The sequence below is a fragment of the Panthera onca genome, chromosome A2 (genome assembly GCF_046562875.1).
Source record: "Panthera onca isolate mPanOnc1 chromosome A2, mPanOnc1 haplotype 2, whole genome shotgun sequence".
Lineage (NCBI taxonomy): Eukaryota > Metazoa > Chordata > Mammalia > Carnivora > Felidae > Panthera > Panthera onca.
This window is the reverse complement of record NC_138340.1, coordinates 32,470,050-32,494,421: the sequence shown is the minus strand read 5'-3', so window position 1 is coordinate 32,494,421 and position 24,372 is coordinate 32,470,050. Positions and strand designations below refer to the sequence as shown.

Here is a 24,372-nt window from a genome sequence, read left to right as displayed (position 1 = left end):
CTTCCTAATTTTGCTTAAACACATCAATTTATACGTTTAAGAATCTCATACAACTCCAAGGAGAAAAAAGAGATCCACATCAAGAAACATTCTAATCAAACTGTCAAAAGCAAAGGCACATCTTAAAAGTAGGAAGAGAAGGGACTCATCACATATAAGGGATCCCTAATAAGATTATCAGCTAGTTTTTTCCTCTGAAACCATGAAGGCCAGAAGGCAGTGAGATGATATATTTATTGTGAAAGAAAAAAAAAAAGTGTCAACTAAGAATTCCATCTGACAAAATTATCCTTTAGAAACAAAGGAGAAATTAAGACATTCCAAGATACTAAAGCTAAGAGAGTTTATATACACCTGCCCTAAAAAAGAATGCTAAAAAGAGACCTAGAGGTATAGTTCTACCATAGTAAAGGTAATTGCATAAAAGCTAGTATTACAGAATTTGGGGCTTTTTCCTTCTCTTTTTTGTTTCCTGTATTATTTAAAAGACAAATGCATAAAACAGTAATGTAAATCTATGTTAATGGGCACAGGATATATAAAGATGTAATTTGCGATAATAATAACAATAAAAATGCGTTGGAAGACTGGATAGGACCAGAATTAATGTATACTATTGAAGCCAAGTTGGAGTTGGTATCAGTTCAAACTAGACTGATACATATTGAAGGTTTGACTGTATTCCCCATAGTAACCGCTAAGAAAATAACTAAGAATTATACAGGTAAGGGAATGAAAAAGTAATAAAAAATACTATGCTAGAAAAAAAATCAAGCACAAGTGAAGTTGGTACTGATGAACTGAGGAACAAAAACAATATAAGGCATATATAAAATAGCAAAGTGGCGGAACTAAGTCCTTCATTATCAGTAATAATTCTAAATGTAAATCAAACTCACCAATGAAAAGGCAGAGATTGACAGAATGGATTTTTTAAAAATGTTTTATACATGCGCCCTATGTTTATTACAGCCTTATTTACAATAGCCAAACTATGGAAGCAGCCCAGGTGTCCATCAATAGATGAATGGATAAAGAAGTTGTGATACATAGGTTTACAATGGAATGTTACTCAGCCATAAGAAATTTTGCCATTTGCAACAAGATAGATAGAGGTCAAGCATATAATGCCAAGTGAAATAAATCAGAGAAAGACAAATACTATGATCTCGCTCATATGTGGAATTTAAAAAAGAAAACAAGCAAAGAAAAAAAGAGAGAGAGACAAACCAAGAAACAGACTCTTAATTACAGAGAACAAACTGATGATTACCAGAGGGGAGGTGGGCAGGGGGAGGGAGGGGTTATAGGTGGTAAGGATTAAAGATTACACTTATCATGATGAAAAAAAGAAAAATAAAAATGTTTTAAATATATGCTATTTATAAGAGACTCACTTTAGGTCCAAAGGCACAAATAAGTTGAAAGTTAAAGAATGGAAAAAAATATTCCATGCCAATAGTAACCAAAAGAAAGCTGGGTTTTTATACTAATACCAGACAAAGTAGGTGTAAGTCAAAAATTGTTAACAAGAGACTACGAAGGACATTGTGTAGTGTATATGCAAAGCGAATGAAGACAAAATAGAGGGGAGAAATAGACATTTCTACAATGATAGTTGGAGACTTCAATACTCCACTTCCAAAAGTGAAAATGAATAGAACATCTAGCCAAACTACCAATCAAGAAAGAGAGAACCAGAACAATACTATAAACCAATTAAATCTAGAAGACATATTAAAGAACATTTCATTGAACATCAGCAAAATACACATTCTTCTTAAGTTCATACAGAACATTCTCCAGAATATATGATATGTTAAGTCATAAAACAATTCTCAATAAATTAAAAAACATTGAAATAATACAAAATATATTCTCCAACCACACAGGTTGAAGCTGGAAATCAATAGCAGAAAACCGGAGAAGTCACAAATATGTGTCAGTTAAATAGCATACTCTTAACCATTGGGTCAAAGATTAAATCGCTAGGGAAATTAGAATGAAAATGAAAGCACAACATACTTAAATTTACAGGATGCAGTGAAAGCAGTACCCACAGGGAAATTTAGAGCTTTTTTATGCCTACATTAAAAATAAAGCTCTCAATTGGGGCACCTGGGTGGCTCAGTCGATTAAGCGTCCGACTTCAGCTCAGGTCATGATCTCGCAGTCTGTGGGTTTGAGCCCCACATCGGGCTCTGTGCTGACAGCTCAGAGCCTGGAGCCTGATTCAGATTCTGCGTCTCCCTCTCTCTCTGCCCCTCCCCTGCTCATGCTCTGTCTCTCTCACTCTCAAAAATGAATAAATGTTAAAAAAAATTGTTTTTAAATAAAAAAATAAAAATAAAGCTCTCAAATGAACAAGCTAACTTAACACCATAAGGAACTAGAAAAAGAAGAGTAAACTAACCCCAAAGTTTGCAGGAAGAAGGAAGTAAGAAAGATTAGAGCAGAGATAAACAAAGAATAGAAAATGGGATCAATGAAATCAGTAGTTCTTTGAAAAGACCAACAAATTAGGCAAATTTTAGCTGTAGTAAGAAAACACAGAAGACACAAATAGCTAAAATAAGACATGAAAGTGGAGCTATTGTTTCTTACTTTATAGAAATAAAAGGAATGTAAGAAAATACAATGAACAATTATAATCCAATTAATATATTGGGTAACCTACATGAAATGGAAAAATCCCTAAAATCACACAAATTACCAAAAGCGACTCAAGAAGAAAATAGCAATCACAGCATAAAACAAAATGTTTGAATAAGTAGTAAATGATATCTCAACAAAGGAAAGTCCAGGACCAGAAATCTCCAGTGTGAATTTCACCAAACCTTTAAAGAAGAATTAACACCAATCCTTCTTAAACTCTTCCAGAAATTTGAAAAGGGAGGAATACTAACTAAAGTAATCTATGACATCAGCATTGCTTTGATAACAAAACCAGACAAAGATACCACAAGAAAAAAAGCTACAGGCCAATATCCCTTTTAATATAGATGCAAATAACCTCAACAAAATGGTAACAAACCAAATACAACAGTGGGCTAAAATGAGTATATACTATGTCCAAATGGAATTTATCCCAGGAATTCAAACATAATAAACGTGTCTTTTAACATAAAAGAATTAATTAGTGTGATATGCTATATTGATAGAATTGGGAATAAAACCACATAATCATTTCAGTAGATTCAGAAAAAGCCTTTGACAAATTCAACATCCTTTCATGATAAAAAATTTTATAAATTAAGAATATAATGTGTTAAATTTTTTTTTAAAGAAGGGGCACCTGGCTGGCTCAGTTGGTTAAGCATCTGACTTCGGCTCAGGTCAGGACCACACGGTCCATGAGTTCGAGCCCCACATCGGGCTCTGTGCTGTCAGTTCAGAGCTTGGAGCCTGCTTCGGATTCTGTGTCTCCCTCTCTCTCTCTGCCCCTTCCCCACTCATGCTCTGTCTCTCTGTCTCTCAAAAAAAGAATAAACATTTTAAAGAATATAATGGAACTCAATAAAGGGCATTTACCACAAATCCACAGCTAGCATCAGAGTCAATGGTGAAAGACTGAGAACTTTCCTTCTAAGCTCAAGAACAACAGAAGTATGTAGGCTTTCACCACTACTGTTGCACATTGCACTAGAAGTCCTAGGAAAAGCAATTAGGCAAGAAAAAAAATAAAGGTTTCTAAATTGAAAAGGAAGAAGTAAAACTTTTGCTATTTGCCCATGAAATGATTCTATATAGCAAAACGCCCCAAGAACACACACATACAAAAACTATTAAAGCTAGTAAAGAAATTCGGCACAATTACTGAGTACATAATCAAAATCAGTTATGTTTCTACACAAAAACGAACAATCTGAAAAGAAAATTAAGAAAATAATTCTATTTATAATAGCATCCAAAAGACTACTGTAGGGAGATGAAAAGTCTTGTACATTGACAATTACAAACCATTGCTGAAAGAAATTTTTAAAGATCTGATTAAATGGGAAAGGACTCTGTGTTCATGAATTCGAAGATTTAATGTTGATAAGATGCCAATATTCCCCAAACCAACCTACAATGTCAGTGCATCCCTATCAGAATTCCAGTGGCCTTTTTACAGAAATGGGAAGATATACCTCAAATTTGAAAATATTCCTCAAAATCTATTTGGACCCCCGAATAGATTAAACAATATTGAAAAAGTAAAACAGTAGAAGAGTCACATTTCCTGTTTTCAAAACTTATTACAAAGCTACAGCAATCAAAACTGTGGTATAAGCATAAAGATAGATATATGGAACAGCAGAAAAAAATTGAGGGTTCAGAATAAACCCAAAAATCTATTGCCACTTGACATTCAACAAGGGTACCAAGATCATTTAATGGGATAAGAATGGTCTCTTCAACAAATGGTGCTGGGACAGCTGAGTATACACATAGGAAAGAATGAAGCTGGACCTGTGTCACAGCCCATTTATAAAAATTAACTATAAGTGATTAACAACCTAAATATAAGAACTAAAATAATAAAGCTATTATAGAATAGAGCATAAGGGTAAATTTTCATGACCTCATTTTGGCAGTGGATTCTCAGATTTGATACCAAAAGCATGAGCAAGAAAAAAAGAATAAACGAATTTGACTTCATAAAAATGAAATACTTTCATACATCAAAAACTATTATCAAGAAAGTGGAAGGGCAATCTAGAGAATGGAGAAAATATTTGCAAATCCTATATTTGATAAGGGACACTTTACTATTAAGAATAAATAAAGTCTTTTTACAACTCAAAAACACAAGGACAGACAACCCAATTTTTTAAAAAAGCAAAGGGCTTGAAAAGTTATTTCTTTTAAGAAGATATTCCAATGACCAAAAGCACATGAAATCATGTTCCATATCATTGTCATTAAAGAAATGCAAATTAAACCACAATGAGATACCACCTCATGCTCATTAAATGGCTATTAAAAAGGTGGGATGGGGGGAAACCAAGAATAGTAACAATTCACTAGGATGTGGAGAAATAGAAACTCTTGTATACTGCTGATAGGAATATAAAATGGTGCAGGCAGTATGGATATAATTTGGTATTTCTTTAAAGAGTAAAAACGGAATTAGTATATGACACAGCAGTTTACTTCTGAGTATATATCTAAGAGAAATAAAAACATGCCTGCATAGAAAATGGTACATGGAAGTTGATAGCAGCATCATGCCTTGTAGCCAAAAGATGAAACTGTAAACAACCCAAATGTTCATCAGCAGATGAGTGGATAAACAAATTGTGGTATATATATATATATATATATATATATATATATATATATATATATATATACACAATGAAGTATTACTTAGTCATAAAGAAGGAATGAACCTACTGATAAATGCTACAACACAGATGAACCTCAAAAACATTATGCTAAGGGAAAGAATCTAGAAACATATTGTAGGATTCCTTTTATATGAAATATCCAGAGTAGATACATCCATAGAAGCCACAAAGCAGACTAGTGTTTGCCAGAAGATGGGGGGAGGGAAAAATGGCAGGTGATTACTTCATGGATGTGGAATATTCTTCTGGGGGGCATTGGAAGGCTTTAAAACTAGAAAAGGTGGTGGATGAACAACATTGTGAATGCACTGAGTGCTTCTGAATTCTGTAATTTACTATGGTTAATTATATGTTATGTCAGTTTCACCTCAATTTTTAAAAAATGGCAAAAAAAGACAATGTAATTGCATTATTTCCCCCCTTTTTCCTCTTAACCGATTTTAAAAAGTAAATGTGTATATATAAAACAATGTATATATAATTATACTGAAGGGCTTATATTGTACAGAAAGGGAATGCAGTCAAAAGCAACAGTACAGAGGAGGTGGTTGGGAATAAAGCTGTTTGGGGGGTAAGGAAATGATACCAGATGATAATTGAATCCATAGGAATAATAGAGATGAATCAGCAATGGTAAAAAGATCAATATAATAAATTCTATAAATAGGTACTTGCTCTTCTTCTCCCAGGGTCTGTAAAATACATAAGATTACATAAAGTAATGATTATTACAACGCATTGTTTAGTTTGTAACATATTTAGATCAAATGTGTCGAAAAATCATGTTATAAAAGGAAGGGGAACAGCACTTGATAGAAGTAGAGTTTCTACTTTTCACTGGAACTAAGCTACTAAAAATATGAAGTAGATTTTGATAAGCTAAAATGTATATTATAAGCTCTAGAGTAACCACTAAGAAAATATTTTTAATGCAATGAAATGTGAGTGAAATCAAAATGTTACACTAGGAAATATCCATTAAATACAAAGGAAGACAGTAAAAGAGAAACAGAGGAGCAAAGAAATTTGAGACCTAGAAAATAAAAAACCAAGGGGGCAGATGTAAATCTAACCATATCAGTAATACCATGTAATATGCATGATCAAACAATCCAGTTCAAAAGCAGAGGTTTTTAGATTGTATTTGATTTTATTTTTTAAATATAACTTATTGTCGAGTTGGCTGACATACAGAGTATAAAGTATGCTCTTGGTTTTCGGGGTAGATTCCCATGGTTCATCACTTACATACAACACTGAGTGCTCATCCCAACAAGTGCCTTCCTCAATGCCCATCACCCATCTTTCCCCTCTCCCCCACCCTCCCCTAAAAAAACAAGCAAGATCCAACTGTATGCTGTCTGCAGGAGATCATTTGGATTCAAAGATTTTATATATATATACATATATATATATATATACATACATACATATATATGGAGAGAGAACAAGTTTGTAAAAAGATATATCATGAAAATAGCAACTATAAGGATGTGACGTGGATATGCACGTGGATATGCTAATATCAGACAATACAGACTTTAAAACAAGAGCTAGAAAAGGGTGAGACCACCCAAGGAAAAAGCACTGCTAGAGAAGAACTGAGGGTTTGGGGTAGAACTTTGGGAGTTCTCCAATTGAGAGGTAGGAGAAAAGGCAAGTACCTTGAAAAGGAGACCTGGAAGCTACAGTATTTTCCAGACTTTTACATATCATGCTTTGGCGTAAACACACACATTGGAATCCTTCAGCATCAGCCCTAAGATTGCATGCAGTTGAACTGATCCATTCACTCTTTTGTCCACCTCAATTTAACAAATAAGGAAAAGAAAGGCATGCACAGTGACTTCCCCTAAGTCCAAGAAACACAGTTAACAGAGCTGAAGCTAAAAACCACACACACACACACACACACACACACACACACACACACACCTCAACAATATAGGTGTGGGGTCTCACTTTTCCTTCTTCTCTGGTATTCAGTTAAGTCTTTACTTGTTTTGAGAGCCTTCAAGGTAGACTCTCAGGGTACAGCCTGTTCAGGATCCTAGTAGAAATTTCTCAAGATGTTAAATCAATGGAATTCATTTGGGTTGAATGTATATTAGCTGTGTCGTTATGGATAACTGATTAACTTTGCTGAAACCGAGTTTTCTCGGCTCTGAAATAAAGAAAACCATACACTAAGAGAGATATAATCATAAAGAATGAATGAGGAGCACAGAATCCCTTCGAGCTTAGTGTGCATTTTAGGAGCCCATCACATTGGTTTGAAAACCACAGTCACTCTCCCTAACCTCTTGAGGACACCATGAAACATTCAAGATGTAATGTCTCTGCATTGCAAACTTAATCTCCACAAATACAAAGATGTTCAGTGAAAACTCCATTCTATGTTTCAGATAGTGAAGAAGAAACACCACAAAATTCTTTAAGTTTCCAGTGGAGATTCCAACCATAATATAGGTTTCATTAACATCTACTGCTTGACATGAAAATGCCAGTGATTCCATACTACTAGAAAATTAAAGTCCTTGTTGGCTTTTAAACATGCCATAAACTAAATGGCTAAAGGCATTTAGTAAATGCCCTTGTGTGGTTTTTTTATTTGGGTAAATAAATCATCTACAGTCAGATCCTCTCATCCTTAAGCAGTCAATTAGAGCTCAACAGAGGTAAGCCTAGTTTATACCCGTTGTAACTGTCTCCATGTTTTCCCCCTTGGTTGTTTGCTATGATGAAAATATGTCCCCAGTGTTACCCTACTTTTGACCATAGTAGAATCAGGTCAGTATATTTTTTTTAAAAAGTTATTATATACAGTAATTTTTAGAATAACAAATCAATATCACAGTACACACACACTGAGCCAACTCTTCTCAGAACTTATAAGCAATGATATGGGAGTAGATTCGGTGCTGTGGAAAACCGCAGGACCCCCACTGGGATTGTACCATAAAGCCCACTGCAATTCGGGCCATTTTTCAGCTTTACTTAGGTTTTTATCAGGCACTTCCTGTTGCTGACACTATGGGACATTGAGCTAAACATTTTGTTACTTATAACCTATGGTACCGCTTCAGGCTGGAGTTAACTCATAAGTTCATTTCTGGGCAACTAGAAACAAGTCACTATGCACAGTGGAAAACAAGACATTTGGATGCTAGGTACTTTTAATAAACAACTGTTGTCAGTAGAAGCAAGAAAATTACAGATGGAGTAGAAGTTTCTGCTTTCATGACAAAGAGGTAAAATACTAAAATATGGACAAGTCTAGAATAGTTAAGTGGCAAATAGAGTGATCTTGACTCACTATTGGAAAGTACCATCCAGAGAACTCTATTCGTGAGGTAAACAAAAGTTCTTAACACATTTTCTTAGAGGAAATTGTCTCTCCTCAGTCTAGATTGCCTAATGAATAGTAAGGAACAGCATTATTAGAGTAGGAGGGATTGAGAGGGAGGAAGAATAGAAAGAAAAGGTAATCATAATAAATGTTATTGTCATTGTTCAAAACATCACTATTTTAGCTCTTTTTCCAATGGTGCTTTTTCTAATCAGCTTTTCAGTTAAACCTGGAAATTACTATTCAAAAATAGAAAATAAATTTCTTAATATTTATAGGCAGAAAATTTTCTCTCCAAGAATTTATATTCTCGCCTATATATGGTTTCTTCTTGTAAGTTGGCATTTGCAGCTTATTAATATTATATTAAAATTTAATATCCATTCTTTTTTTTTCAGCAATAGCAATCAGCTTTCCACATTGCATTTCTTTTTGGTATAAATAAAGGAAAAGAGTTAAATTTATGAAAATCAGTCTAAAAACAGTCTATTTTGATTAGAGCCTAATCTTTTCTTGAGTTTTCCTTATTACATTGTAAGTCCTTTACCCCTCGGATTTCTATTCATTAATATATTAAGCCAAAAATCATTAATAAGTGTCTTGCCTTATTATAAATTGCCAGAAGTAGCTTTCCATGCTGGAGTTTTACACTGATGATATAGCTTCTGGGGAACAATAACATTTTCTTTAACTGCTCTTACTTCAACTGGTCAGCATCATATTTGTCTGGACAAATCCCCAGATCAGAGTGACTTTGAGTGTGTACATTCAGCAAAAATATTATTGCATATTGTTTTTAAACAATAGTCTTGAGTACAAAAGCATATAATCTTCCCAACTGCTTTTTTCCCCATCATTAACTAGTTATTCTTTCCAATAACCTTATAACAGAAGCCAGTATAAAAAAAAGGAAGTAGATATAGAGAAAGAAAATTCTACAAAAAAGGACTATGTTGGAGGTTACACATTGCCAATGTCATGTTCTGATGGGAGTAGGTGTCTTTCAATGATTCATCTCTTTTGATGGTCGCTTACACCCCAGTATGGCTGATCAGATCAATAATTCTCCTTAAATTGCTGGGGAATCTAAAGCTGGGTTGACAGGAAAAAGATTTTCCTCTTTATTTTGGTTAACCCAATCAGAAACAGGCTTCCTGCAAGGTGATAAAATTGGCAAAGCTATGGTATCATCAGATGTTCCATTTGTCCATCCAGGAAGTAAATCATCCTTGGACTCAGAATCACAGCCTCTTTGTGTTTAAAAGGAACATAGTCCACTGGTCCTCAGCCTTGTTTTGGATATATGCTCCTCTGAGTCTTCAACATAAACTGGGAATGGCATCTCTCTCCCAAGATAGTCTCACAAAAAACTTTCTGCAGTTAGAACCCATTCATAAAACTTGTCTTTTCATGTGAGGAAAATTCAGACCCAAGAAGGTGAAGTTAAATGCCTAAGTTCACTTAAGTCCTAATTTTGTTCTTTTCAAATTATTCATTGCTACTTCTTGAGAGGGCTGAGGTAACTTCAGATGTTTTTCAACTGTCCTACCAAATAGAAGTACTCTGATTCTAAATAATTTCAGCTTCATTCATCCGATCGTCAGCATTTGTTGAGTTTTTCTATATGCTAGGCGCTGTGTTATTCATTCTTCTCTTCCAGAGCACAAGTGTGAAAGCCAAAGAAGAATCAAAATGGCAGTCTTATCTGTTGATCATACCTGTTGGTGTAGTTCCAGAGAGCAATGTTTTGCTTTCTTTTCATCAGGTAAAGATAACAGACCTCTAACAGAGTTCTAACTCTGCTCAGAACCTTTAATGTTCTTCCAGGCTCTTAAGACCAAACGTAATTCCCTGCCCATGCATACATGGGAAACTTATGTTCAGAGTCACCTTTCTACACCCCCTTTGCACAAGATAAACCATTCAATTCACTCCATACCAAATCATTAAGACAAACAAATACTAGTACCATTGTTCACTGAAGCTCTTTTCACCTAGAAATTACTATAGTTTTATTCATTTTTCAAAGCCTGGGTCATATCACTTTTCTCCATGAATCCTATCCTGATTACCTAACTTCAAATCCCCTCTTTTTCCTCTTAATTCTTACAGCTCATATGGCTATCCCCAAATGGGGGGCTCATGGTTCATGGTCATGTTTTATCTCATTCTATCTATGACTTAGCACCCCTGATATATTTAAGCTTTTTGAGAACAGCTAGCATGTCTATGGTTCACTCTATAATATCCTCCCTCACTTGATGAATTTGTTCAAATCAGGGCTAGTAGAAATGGCCTCTCTTCAAAGGATTCCCAAACTATTTCTATTTTTAGTAGTTGACTATTAACAGAAAGCCCAGTCTATCCACATATTGAAATCCTTGACTCTGCCTTGCATGTGGATCCCTTAGCCAAGAATACTCTCATTTTTATTTTGTTCTAGAGTCCAGAAAACCTTGGAAGGCTGCCTTATGGGGTGATGGAATGAAAAACCAGACCAAACCAACCAGACATGGGCTCCTTGTATAAATGAACATTCCACAGCCAAAGACAGAGCATCTTCCATTTCACTGCTCAGCCCCCAAATGTCTCCTGGTTATAATTAAGTACTTCAAAGTCTTCCAAACACCCTTTTAGAAACGACTGCCCCAAATACAAGATGATGTCCAATCAGATGTAAATCATCACCCAGCAGGGAGGGAGAGGCATGAAAAGTGGTCATCAGCACTTGGACTAATCAGAAAGTCTAGTCTCTTGATGAGGATTTTCATTTTCTCATTTGTCATTCTAGCCACTGAATTCTCAAGTGGCCAATTTGCTCCCTATTGGTAATCAGCTAGTTATTTTTACTCTCGTCCCTCTTCTGGGACTGTCAGAGTCTTGGAGCAATTCATCACCCACATGGGCCTAACCCTTGTGTGGCGGGAAGTGGGGGAGGGAAGCCATTATCCTGGAAAAGATAAGTAGAAAACTATTTCACCGTTTATGTTCGGTTTTTAAACAATGATTTCCCTGATGAGGTAAGTAAAATAATGACCCACCCGGGTAAGAGTGCAACAATGAACGCTTCAAGGATAAGCACATTATGCAATGGAAATGATCTCCGGCTGCGAAGTTTGTTCCTCTGAAATGACTTGTTCTTAGATTGTCTTTACAACCCCCCAAAGGAGCATCATCTTACATTCATTACTGGAGTTTGCAGGAAGTTGCCTCTATGAAAATTATAAACCCAGAAAGGAGAGTTTTAAATATGTATCATGCACTGGTAGTTATTCTAAGTGACTGTACCCCACCAACTAGGAAGAAGGTAGCCTTTGAAGGTTGTTTTGTCTGAGGCAGGCAAGTTGGACTGTTCTTTTTCCATTTTTCCCCACAGGTCGTCTCGATTACAGAGTCTCACTTTGGTTTGCTTGCTGTCCTGTCCTCCCTCCAGCAGTTGCTGTCTCTCTCTGTCTTCAGTGAAATCATTTCCAAACATGGTTTCAGGGATTCCATTTTTCTGAGTTCACCTCAGGTGCCATGGAAGAGTTAACCCCGCCACTTGTTGCAAATAAAACTCTGATGTCAGAACATTTTCTGATCAGTGGGTGTCTAATTTGATCTCCTCTCAGATTTCCCACAGTCCTTCTGAAGAACCCAAGGCCATCTGCGCTCACTATAGCCAAGAGTTTACGAACTCCACATTCAGCCTTAAGAAAGTTGTTAGTGTGACACAAATTGGCATTTTTTTTTTTTTTTTGGCACTTCCTTTGCTCATAGCAAACTCTTTCTTCCTTAGAAGGAAGCTGAGAGTTGAATAGAAAGAGTTGAATCGCTATTCCCTTAGAGACTCTATGAATTGGGGCAGCAACATGATCTGAATCATGAAATGTTTATCTTCCTCCACTGTTTTCTATGTCTCAGGCCCTTTCTGTGTCCTTTATGCTTTGTATAAACATCTACATATGTAACTTCACTTTTAGGTGTGTCTATCTATAAGGAGAATTGAAAGAGACGGAGAAAGCACGTTTATACACCCCATATCGAGTTTACTTGCTTTTCATCTGCTAATTCTCTCCACACATGGCTGTTCTCGCACTGGGTGATATCACCCAACAGCTGCCTTGGACTAGAAACTCAAATGCCTGTAGGATTTCAGTCTTGTGTCTTACCTACTTAAGTCAGTCTCTTGTCCAAGATACCAGAACAATACGAGAAGGGTTGGCTTGCTTCAGTGAGAAATAATCCCTGTGACTTTAAATAGTTTTACAATTTATTCTCCTAATGTTTTGTGGTAATTTTCCCTCATTCTAAATTTGCTTTCAAGAATCACTATCTGTAAGGATATCGACATGAACTCTATATCTGGTCTTTGGTGAAACAGGAAAAATGGTTTTGTAAAAATTGGTTTTCCATCTGCAATCTTTGAGTAGGAAATGAGCAGACAGAAGTGATGCTTGACCTGCCCAGTGTCCCAGGGTTGACCTGGACAAGAACTTTAGTATGTCACGTGGCGCATATTTGCCGATTAGCACCTGGATTTATCCAACACAGTGAGCAGAGATCTCTGTGCGTCCTTCTACAGAATTAATCTGGCCGTTTACTGATGCTCTTTCGTCCTTTTTTTAATGACAGCAACAGGTTTCTCCCATCATTACCCAAAATTGCTTCATCATTAAAACCTTGCTTTCTGAGAGAAATTTACTTTCCTACCTGTTCTTCCATCTTCTTGAGTCACCTTTGTTATCACAATATTCTTTCCCCTACTTGGCCATTGGTCATTGTGTTCATTCTCTTTATTCCCAAAGAAGAAGGCTCTTGGAAGTGTGAGAAAGCATCCAGTGAGCCATGGTCCAGAGATCCCCAGACCGCCATGGATTAACAGTGGATACATGGAGACGTTGCACGCAGCTCAAACAATTCTCATAAACTAAACACATTTATCTGACCAGCACCCAGATCAAGAAGAAGCATTCATGAGCCTTTCCAGCCACCTGACAGAATAATGTCTGTTGAAACTAGTAATCAGAACTTGGGGCTTCTATTTTGCCTGTATCCTTATTCTGTTTTTAATCATTCCTTTTTATTATATTTTTGAAAAATGTATTGACTAGATTAGATTAGAAATAATAAAATAATAACAATGAAATAACTCATAGAAATAATTAACCAAACAAAATTAAAGGAAACAACAAAACTGGCCTTCACCTGTGATCATTTGAGAAGAGCTGATTTACATGCCCAAGCCCCCTGTCAGATTTTGTGCTTGCCTCTTTTCAGCTGCTAACTTTAGTATTCTGTGAGAACCCACCTTTTATATGAGACTCAGTTCTCCTGAACAGGATAACGTCCCTACAGTGAGCACACTCCATAGAAGTTGTTTTCCACTTCCAAATCACCTTTCCTTGGGGTTAAAGTTAATAAAGGGTGTCTGTTTGGGTCCTGAAACTGTTGCCCTCCTTGGGGTCCTGCCTTGCAAATGTCAGTGAGGTTTGGCTACAACTAGGAAAAGGCTCCCTAGAGTCCCTAGAGCTCAACATTTTGTGTGAAGATTACAGCATGGTCTACACTATAGAAATTACTTTCCTGGTTCTAATATAGAAGCTGACACACAGGACCGGACTTTTCCTCCTCTCGTGCCAAGAGTGTCTGCGGATGTCAAACTTTCCTGTTGTGAATGGGTACAGGCTGTGATGTTGCCATTCAAGGACTTCCAGTAGCGGAAAGAGGAAAATTACGAACCAACTCCCCTCATAGAGGAAGTGCCTATTCAAACAGCAGTAGGTTGTGAGCATGGTAGCTGCCTCCTTCCTACCAGGAACAGCCCCACCTCTGCAATTGCTGACTCCCCCATCGCAGGGTTTGTGAATTGGCATGATAGGAAGAGGCTTGGCAGAAAGCAGTATTTGGCATATTCACACTTATCCCATGAGCACTTTGGGAAAGAATGAACTCCGTGCATTTTCCTGGAAGACAGAACCTCTCTTGTTCATTAATTGTGTCTTTAATTTACAACAAATGCCTTGAAAATGGGATACATGTGACTTTGTAAGCCTTCTACAAATTCTGATAGCAAATGATCCAAGGCTTACTTTCTCTCTTTTTTTCCTATTGCTTCAGAAATTGAGTATTGGAATTGAAGAAGTAATACAACAGAACTATGCATTTGGAAGGGCCTATGCAGATCAGCTAGCAAATCCTTCCATTCTATAGATGCTAAAACTGAAGCCCCGAGGAGGCATGTGACTTGCCCAAGATGAGATTCAAGAAACAGGTTAGATTTTAGGGTTTTAGGTTTTAATTTTGTCTTTTGTAAACTATTTTTTAAATTGTTTTTAATGTTTATTTTTGAGAGAGAGACAGAGAGACAGAGCACGAGCAGGGGAGGGGCAGAGAGAGAGGGAGACACAGAATCTGAAGCAGGCTCCAGGCTCTGAGCTGTCAGCACAGAGCCAGACATGGGGCTCTAACCCATGAACCCATGAAATCATGACCTGAGCCAAAATTCAGAAGCTCAACCAACTAAGCCACACAGGCACCCCTTGTTTGTTTGTAAACTATTGATGGACGTAGAATATATTTATTAAAAAATCCACAGATTATAACCGTAAAACTCAGTTTTACATATTTCATAAATGATGCGTACCAAATAACCAGCACCCAGAGCAAGAAGTTGAATAGCTCTAGCACACTCCAGAGTCTCTGTAATGCACCCTAGCTACTACTCCCTCCCAAGGATAACCACTATCCTGTTTTCCGGTGTCATGTGTTGTTTTGCTTGCTATTGAATGTCATATAAATAAATGGAATTAGGTGGTGTCTTACTCTTCTACTAGGATTCATTCATTCAACACTGTGTTGGTAAGATTCTTCCACATTGTTACATATAGTTATCATGCATACATTTTCGTCTTTGTGTAATATTTCTTTGTTGGATATAGTACATTATTCATTTTTTCAACTGTTGATAGACAGTTTCCAGTTTGGGGTTACTATGAATAGTGGTGCTAAGACCATCCTGTACATCCTGTACATGTATTTTGGTGAATATATGTATAATCAGATTGGGTTTTAGCACCCAATGTCTACTTTGTGCTACTTGTGTCTAATGATGCTCCCACAAATGTTAATGAAGGATCGGACCAACTTTCTGCCTGCCATTGTGCAATAAGAAATTGTCACTGCGCCCCATCTGTGCCAACCATCCGAGGGGGTCCTTGGAGGAATTTCATTAGCCACATGGCAGTCACCAATACACATTTATGGTTGGAACTGTTTGAAAAGGCTCTCAAAAGCCAAAACAGGCACTTGACATTTTGTTAATAGAAAAATGTGCTTTTAAATTTGCTTTTGTTTTTACTTATCTTCAATTACACAAGTATTATATGAGTACATTCTTGTTCTATAAACACAACAAAACAGTGATGCCAGGACATAGGTATCATGGTTGCAAGGATTTTTGTGTTTTGTTGATCACAAAGTAGCATCCAATGCTGAACACAGAAGACACTAGACAATATTTGTTGAATGATTGAATGATGACAGTACCTGTGACCGTTGCTCTCTATTCTTTGGGCTTCCCCAGGGGTAATCTCATCTCTGAGCTTGGTGTATATTTTTCATTCCTTTCTCTTATGCATTGGGGTGTGTGTGTGTGTGTGTGTGTGTGTGATAATATCATTGGATAATATCATGCTGTGTGGATTTTTCAAATTACCAGTGTGTCTTAAGCATTTTTTATTGTCAGTACATAAATATCTGTCTTTTTATGAGCCGTATAACATTCTGTGGTTTGGATGTATTACATTCAGCTATCTTTAACTTTTTGATACCATGAATGATAATGTAATGAACATTCTTATGAATATGTATAAAACAGAATTGCTAGGTCACAGGTGGTATACATTTTTAATACTTCCAAAATGCTTTCCAGGATGGCTCTTGCAATTCACACTTTCATCAGGAGAAAGGACCTGTTTCCGCTCACCATTGCTATGATTGATATTATCAAACTTAGAAATGTTTGCCAAAATGATATGTGGAAAATAGAATTTAATTTGCATTTTCATCCATATTACTGCAGTCGGGCATCTTGTCATCTGTTTGCTGATTAGGTTTGAGTTTGATTCAAGCCTGCTGCAAAGAGCAAATGTGTAATTGTGAGTCATTTAGTGGATGGGTGAGGCCAGCCAGTCCCCCATCAGGGCATCTCCTTATGGCCGTGTTGTTCTTCATTCTGATCTTCACAGCCACGGGATCCTAGACAGCCCCTGGCTGTATCTCCATCCAATGCTAAGAGTGCAAAGAGGTGATTTAAACATTTCTTCAACATCTCAGGGAACAAGGGGAATCCTGATCTGTCCAGAATATTGGTACAAATCAAAAGTGTTCAAAGATTGGATTTTTCAGTTAATTATCCTAGTGCTTTCTCTTTATAGCAGCATCTCAAGGGAAAAACCCAGTTCTACTGTGTGGCTTACCTATCTCTGCCATCAAAATGGGGTTCTAAAAATGCCCCATGGGGTATGAGATTCTAACTAAACCTGCTGTAGGCATCATATTTATATTTCTGCCTATGGGATTCATTACCCCACCGGTCCCTGACCAACATTAAGGGCAGAGGTTCTGGAGGCAAACTGTCCAGCTTTCAATCCTGATCTTTGCTGGCTTGCAAGCTGGGCACATTTCGGAAGCTCTGTTCCTCTGTTTCGTTTGCTATCAAATAGAGCAAGGAATAAAACCTACTTTGTAGAATCATCAAAAGGATTAATGGACCAATAAATGTTAGGTGCATAGTATAGAACCTGGCATATAATAAACATTCAGTAAAGGTTATTATTGTTATTATGAATAGGGTTAATTTTGGCTGTATCAGATCATGATTTGAATCAAGCTTAGCACATGTTCAAGTTCTTTTCTGCTTTCGTATTGGGGAAGAAAATCACTCTAGTATGCCCTTCACACTCATCTACAGATGTACCCTCACTTTGGGTAAAAGAGGTTACTTTGGCCTCTGATGCTGATTTTATACACAGCTCCTTGCAGGGTTTTAGTCCAGGACATGCAAATGAAGAATATTTAATAAATGGACCCACCAGCCCACTAAATTCCATATGAAGTTTTACCCAAAGCATAAATTGATTCAAGTTTGCTCGGATCTTGGCCTCATGAGCCCTTGGCTGACATTTCTGTTTGAAACCTGACACCCTGCCAGAAAGTTTCTTCAGTTTGAATAAAATGAAAAGGGGGACTTAATTCCAATAACAGACGGACCCAGCAGGGCCAGCATTTGGTTCAGATTTTTATTGTCCCATAAGAATTTGGCCTTCTAGGTTGTGACTCAAGATCTCTACACGTTTCCTTCAGATTCAGGATAGAATAATCAGAGGCTCACAGAAAGGACATCTGGGTGGAATGAAGTCAAACCCAGCTGCCTTTTTTCCCCCTCCACTTCCTCAAAGTCCCTGTTCATTGAGGTCCAGCCACTCTTAGTTTTGGTGATGAGACTGATTTCATATGAAGGCATCTGTTAGGTACCATTTGAGAAATGCTGGAAAGATGCACTCCTCATCACGCTCACTCCAGGATGGCTTCCCAGGTGGAACCCCTTCCTTGTGAAAATTCTAATGGGCTTAAGAGGCATCCTTGATTAGAATCTTCTTTCAAAAGACAAGTGGTCCTAAAGAGAATGACATATTAAGCTCTTGTTATTCCATCATTCCTTCATTATTCATTCATTTCTTTATTCCCCACATATTTCTGAGGGCTCACACAATGCCTGACACTGTGCTGTGAACCAAAGGGACAGTGCTAACCAGGCAGACACAGTTCGTATGGTCCTCATGCCCTACATACCTCAGTCAAGTGGAGAGACACATGTTGGACAGGCAAATATATCAAAGTGTGATGGTGTAAAGGAGTCATGAGGAAGGGCCCTGAGGGCCTAGGGCTTTAGCCTTGACTTTAGGTAACCTGGATCTTCTCTCCCTCTGTGTGAGCCCACACTGTTATGGGATGCCATCATTGATGCTGTTTCTAATGAGAATTTTGCCTCCTCTGAGGCACACGGGCATGCCACCAGCTCAGAACTCCGGAGTAATGTACTAAGGTTTCATTGCAATGTCCCTCTTGGGGTCTCTGCCATAGGAAGATGTAGGAGAGACCACCTGGTAATGGAGCTTTTCTGTACATTTCAGCCTGGTATAAATTTAAATCCAAGTTGAGACATAGAAAAAGGGAGAGGGAGGAAAGAAGGTGGGTGGTGGGAGAGAAACAAGAAGGGAAGGGATGAAAGAATAGGGACCCCATGCAAACAGAGACACAGGAAGAAGAGAGACAAGTGGAGTGTGATCATACTGTTCTTGCTGCAAATGAATCTGGTACCTAACAGCCTTTCCTTGTCAGGAAAGAAACATGAGGATGTGACTCAGGGCCCCACGTTATACTCCCATCATTCTCCAGCTCTGACCTTGGAAAGTCAATGAACTTCTATGACCTCATTTTCTTCCTTTGCAAAAAAGATATTTAAATCACTACATCCCATTAACTGTGTTGTTTTATCACTTAAATGAGATGTAGGACATAAATGCCCATGAATCCATGCTTTCAAAACATAAAAATGGGTTAATACTAGTTGTCATTGTTATATATAAAAATATTCAACATATGTATGCACAGTGGGTACAAAGGACAGAATCTATGCTTTTGGGTTGGTTTGGGGTCAAAGGATGGACCAAGCTTGTGAAACTCTGGGCATTCATGAGAAAATTCTAGCATCCTTCTCCTCTTCCTTATTATCTCCAAAGTATATTCTGTGGCATTCCTGATGTGCAAAGCACTCACACACCAGTCACTTCATGTGCATGCCTCATTGTCTCAGTAGGTCCATTTTTGAGTGACCAGTGTCACTCAGGCGACCCACCCCTTTTGCTTGCATGCTTCCAAATGGAGGTCATTTGGTATGACTGGATTGCTAGCCTCATGAGGCTGGAGGGAGACAGAATACATCGTAGGCTGGGTCGACCTGCATTCAAGTAAAGTCCTCTTAGACAGTGGAGCTCCTAATGTCCCTGGGAAAGAGAAAGTGTAGTGTATGGAAAAGAGGCCCCAGACATGGGGGAGATATTCATGAGAGCCACACTTGTCTGGTCAAGAACAAGACCCGGGCAAGTTTATGAAAGCTCCCTTCAAAAGCATCCTAGAAAGATCTTAGCCTCTGGCCTGCAGTGTCCAGGGTGCCACTGGTCCTTGGTCAAAGAGCAGCCCTCCTGGAGAGCTTCCAGAAACCATAAGCTTTTTGATATTGGCAAATGGTATAGCTCTTCAAGAACTGCTTCTTTACATCTATCTGCTGTAACTACTGAAGAAACCTATTTCAAACCAGGTAGGGGAAAAAAGAGGACCTATGTGGGAGATATGGCATGTAGGGCACACCGTACGTCAGCCATGCTACCTACACCTGTGCGCACTTGGCTCACCAGGGGGGCACCCAGCCTCACAGCTTCCCTGCCCTTGTGGGGCATGATGCAGGGTGGCTTTCTCAAGTCAGGGGTGGGTCCATGCTGTGTCTCTGTGTTCACAGACCCCAGCCACCCCATACTCTTCATCATCATCCTGTAGTAAGAAGAGCATGGGCTTTGGAGTTGAAGAGCTGAGTTGAAATCCCAGCCCCATCACTCATTAACTAAATAATTCTGAACAGTATCTTTTATCCTTTCTGGGTCTCAAATTTCTCATCAGAAAAACAGAGGTGATACCGTTATTATACGGTCATTGTAAGGACTTGATGAGAAGTTGTGGAAAAAGCACTTAGCACAGAACCTGAGACATAGCAGGTGCTAATCAGTGGTACTTCACTCATTCATCCATCCATTCATTTTAGGGGGGTGGGCAGAATGAACATAATATAATTTAGAGCTTTTTGAAGTTTTCCTTCTTTCCTCAAATGTGGCTTTGTCGCTGAGGCCTCTCTCAATCACCATATTTAAAATTGCAAACCTATATCACAGACGCTCCCACCCTGTCCTCCACACTCACCTCCAACCTACTCCCCACCATTTTGCACTACCCTATTTTTCCCGTAGTACCATCACTTTCTAACAGATCACATAATTTAGTTAATGTTTAGGTTCGTTATTTATGGTTTGTCTCCCCTAGACAGAACCTAAGTCCCACAAGGACTTTGACTTTCATCTGTAACACATACTTTGCAACTAGAAAACAACATGGCTCATAGTACCGCTCAGTAAACATTTGATGAATGAATTATGGTCTTGGAACCATCACTTAGGTCTGTTTCCAGGGCTGTTCTTGGCTCATCCTGGTGTTTGTAGCCTTTAGCAAATTATCCTCAGCCTCAGTTTTCTCCTCCGTAAAATACTGACAGTGATGATTTCAACCACTCGGAGTCAGAATTAAATGATATTCTGTCTTTAAAGTACTTGGCATAACATCTGGAGCACATAAAGTGAACATTTGAAAAGCTCTTGATTTCCATGTGATATATACAGAGAGACAAGGAATCACCCAGAGTTATTCTCAGAAACATCCACCCCTAGCCTTATTCTGAACTCCCTTCTACATTGTGTGCTTATGCAGCCAATAATGTGAATGTCTTCTCTTCCTTGGGCCCCTCCACTCACCAGCTTCCCCCTAATCACAGACAGCATGATGACTAGTGGGGAAATCAGAAATCACCGCCGGTGTTCATTTTTTTTTAATGTTTGTTTGTTTGTTTGTTTTGAGGGAGGGGTGCGGGAGGGAGGGAGAAAATGTGTGTGTGCACAACCCACGGGAGGGCCAGAGAGAGACAGGGAGAGAGAATCCCAAGCAGGTTCCGTGTTTGGCACGGAGCCCAATGTGGGGCTCGATCTCACAACTGCAAGATCATGACCTGAGCTGAAATCAAGAGTTGGACTGAGTCATCCAGGCACCCCAGAAATCATCACAGGTATTTGGACCCACCATGTGTATGGTGCTGGGATCAACACAGTGGTGCTGCCACCAACCTGTCATGAGCGAACAGCGGAGTTCCCACGGGTGTAGCCTGTGGTGGAAGCCAAAACCATGGTTACTGCCCTTAAGGAGTTTATGATCCAAAGCATTCTCAAGAAAGAATCAAGATGCTTATGCCAACAGTCACTATCGTTTGCAAATATGTGTGCATGCGTGGATTGCACAGTGGAGGCTGGAAGCATGCAAGAACCAGTTGGGTTTCCAGCTTATTCTAGTGGGCACAGACAACCTGCCACTTTTTCCTAGATTCCCTCCTCCCAGTAGGAAAACCTTAAGGCAGATTGACCTCATGGATTGAAAATGAGCCTGGCGGTCCAGAGGACTGAGTTCAAGTCTCAGATCTGTTGTGAGCCTTTGGGTAAAACACGGGGCCTATCTGAAGATAATTGTTACAACAGGTAATATTTATTACATGTTCCATTTACTGTGGATATGTGCCAGGTGCTTCGTATATATCAGTCATTTGTTCAGCCTGCCTTACACTAGGCACCGTGGAAGCAGCAGTGAACAAGACAGCTCGACTTCTTAGCTCATCTCTGGTGGTGGGGACGAAGAGCGAGTAATCCATTATACATGCGTTGAATCATTATTAATTGCTTATTCATTCATTCAAAAGCCATGTATTAAGCCCCATACTACTTGATCAATGAGTTATGCTCAGTGTTACAAAGGAGAAGTTTAGTGTGTTCTCTAAGAGAGCATTTCCTGGAAAGCTGGGTGAATGGCTTCCTCTGAAAGCTCACTTGTGACTTCCTAGGAGAAATGACTCTTGAACTATAAAAGTGAAGAATGGAATTACCTATGTGGTCCCATTTTACAGATGAAGAAACAGCACCAGAATCTGTGGGGAAAGGCCCCAGGCACAGGTATTTACCAGAAGTTTCCATGTGATTTAGCACTGGATGATCTCATGTAACTTGTCCAAGGAACCACAGTTAGTATTTCATGGACCAGAGATATGAACCCAAGTTTTTCTAACTCCAAAATGGGTGGTCTCTCCATCAGGCTAGTTCTTGGACTGGGATGCACATCAAAATTGCCACCACAGGCTTTTTCAGAATCTGTGTGCTGGGGTTTCACCAAGAAATTCTGATTCAATTGGTCCAGGTAGAACAAGGTGGGTGAAAGTGAGTTTAAAAGAGCCTCTGGGGCGCTTGGGTGACTCAGTTGGTTAAACATCCGGTTCTTGATTTCCACTCAGGTCATGATCTCGTGGCTCATGAGTTTGAGCCCCACATCGGGCACTGAGCTAACAGTGTGGAGTCTGCTTGGGATTCTCTCTCTCTGCCCCTCATCTGCTCATTGCTTGCATGCATGTGCGCTCTCTCGCTCTCGCTCTCTCTCAAACTAAATAAACTTTAAAAAAAAAATTTTTTTTCAATGAAGGAGCCCGTCCAGTGATTTGGATCCACAACTCTAGTAAAATCACCATCTAGTGTTTCTGCAGGTTAACACCAGAACTTAGCTACGGCATAACATCATGGGAGAAAATGTGACAGGGTGTCAGGGCTCTGCCGATATCACTAACTCCCTGCATGATCTGAGGGAGGTCTGGTCCTCTCTTCATGGGGCTATCACTACATCAGTACCACAAGCCCTCGTTGCACATTGGAGTCACCTGGAAAGCTTTAAAAATCTTGCCTGTGCCTCATGGCCAAACAACAGCACCAGAATCTGTGGGGAAAGGCCCCAGGCACAGGTATTTACCAGAAGTTTCCATGTGATTTAGCACTGGATGATCTCAAAGGTCCCTTCTGACTCGGAAATCCTCCGCATCTCTGAAATCCTTCATCCTCTCTTTCCTGACAACTGAGGGAGACGTTACTGAAGGCACTTGAGAAGGCGGGGTTAGGGGGATGATGCATTGCCAAGACCACTCTGGCAGTGTCTTTGTGAAAGTAGTAACTTTTTTTTTTTTTCTGACTGATTTATGTGACAGTTGGAAAGCAGCCCCCAGAACAGGCTGTTCCTCCCTTCAGTACTATTAACATAAATATGTGCACGGGGCCTTTCGCTCCTGCTTCTCCCTGCGTAAACGAGGCTTAAGGGGCCATGAAAGCCCGAGGCTGAAGAGAAACCGGAGAAAAGGAAGTGTCGTTAGAGGCACAAGAATGAAAAGGGGAAAAGGACAGGACGTTGCTAAGAGACAATGTCAAGCTGGGCCATGGGATTAGCAGCCAGTATCAAAGCAAGTACTTCTTACTGGTATGTTCTTCCAGTAGGGCCTTTTCCAAGTGCTGGTGGATGGTGAGATCATCCAAGCAATGCCATTCCAAATCGTATGTGAAAGGCCCCTTTCCTTCTTGGTTGGACCAAAGTATTAGGTGGAAGCTAAGTGATTGAAATACATGTATCTTCCAGCTAGAGGTAGAGTGAAACTGGGTTCCTCAGTGGAACATTGCAGCATCCTTAACACACTATTTAGAGAGGATGTGTGCATTCCAAGACGTGTTTGAGAAACCCTGGTGTAAAACCCAACTACTGTAATATCTGATATTACCGTGCTCTGAGTGCTATGTGCATCGTGTCTTTTAATCTAACCTGTGAGTTAGGTACTTTTGCTTTCTTCTTTACACAGGGGGAGAAATTAAGGCTGTGACAGGTTAAGTATCTACCCAAGGTGACACAGCTAGAGGGGAAGGGAAGGAACTTGGACTCTGGAGTTAAAATGACCTGTTTCTGTCATTTGCTGGAAGG

The 24,372-nt window shown here is 38.9% G+C and overlaps 1 protein-coding gene across 4 annotated transcripts in view; it reads right to left on the bottom strand.

Annotated features, from left to right (window-relative positions):
* LOC132678728 (uncharacterized) overlaps nucleotides 1-24,372 on the bottom strand; it is a 308,777-nt gene that overhangs the window by 22,289 nt on the left and 262,116 nt on the right. The window contains exons 3-4 of one of the 4 annotated variants that reach the window (XM_078442843.2): nucleotides 21,625-21,706; nucleotides 17,440-18,340 (exon numbers count right to left, since the gene is read on the bottom strand). The exons of 2 other annotated variants lie outside the window; for them this stretch is intronic. In XM_078442843.2, the coding sequence (XP_078298969.1) occupies nucleotides 18,311-18,340; nucleotides 21,625-21,706 (112 nt within the window). In that variant the 3' untranslated portion in view covers nucleotides 17,440-18,310. Of the gene's footprint in view, nucleotides 1-17,439; nucleotides 18,341-21,624; nucleotides 21,707-24,372 lie in introns of those variants that run through there. One more of the 4 variants, XR_013554159.2, reaches the window with a different exon arrangement.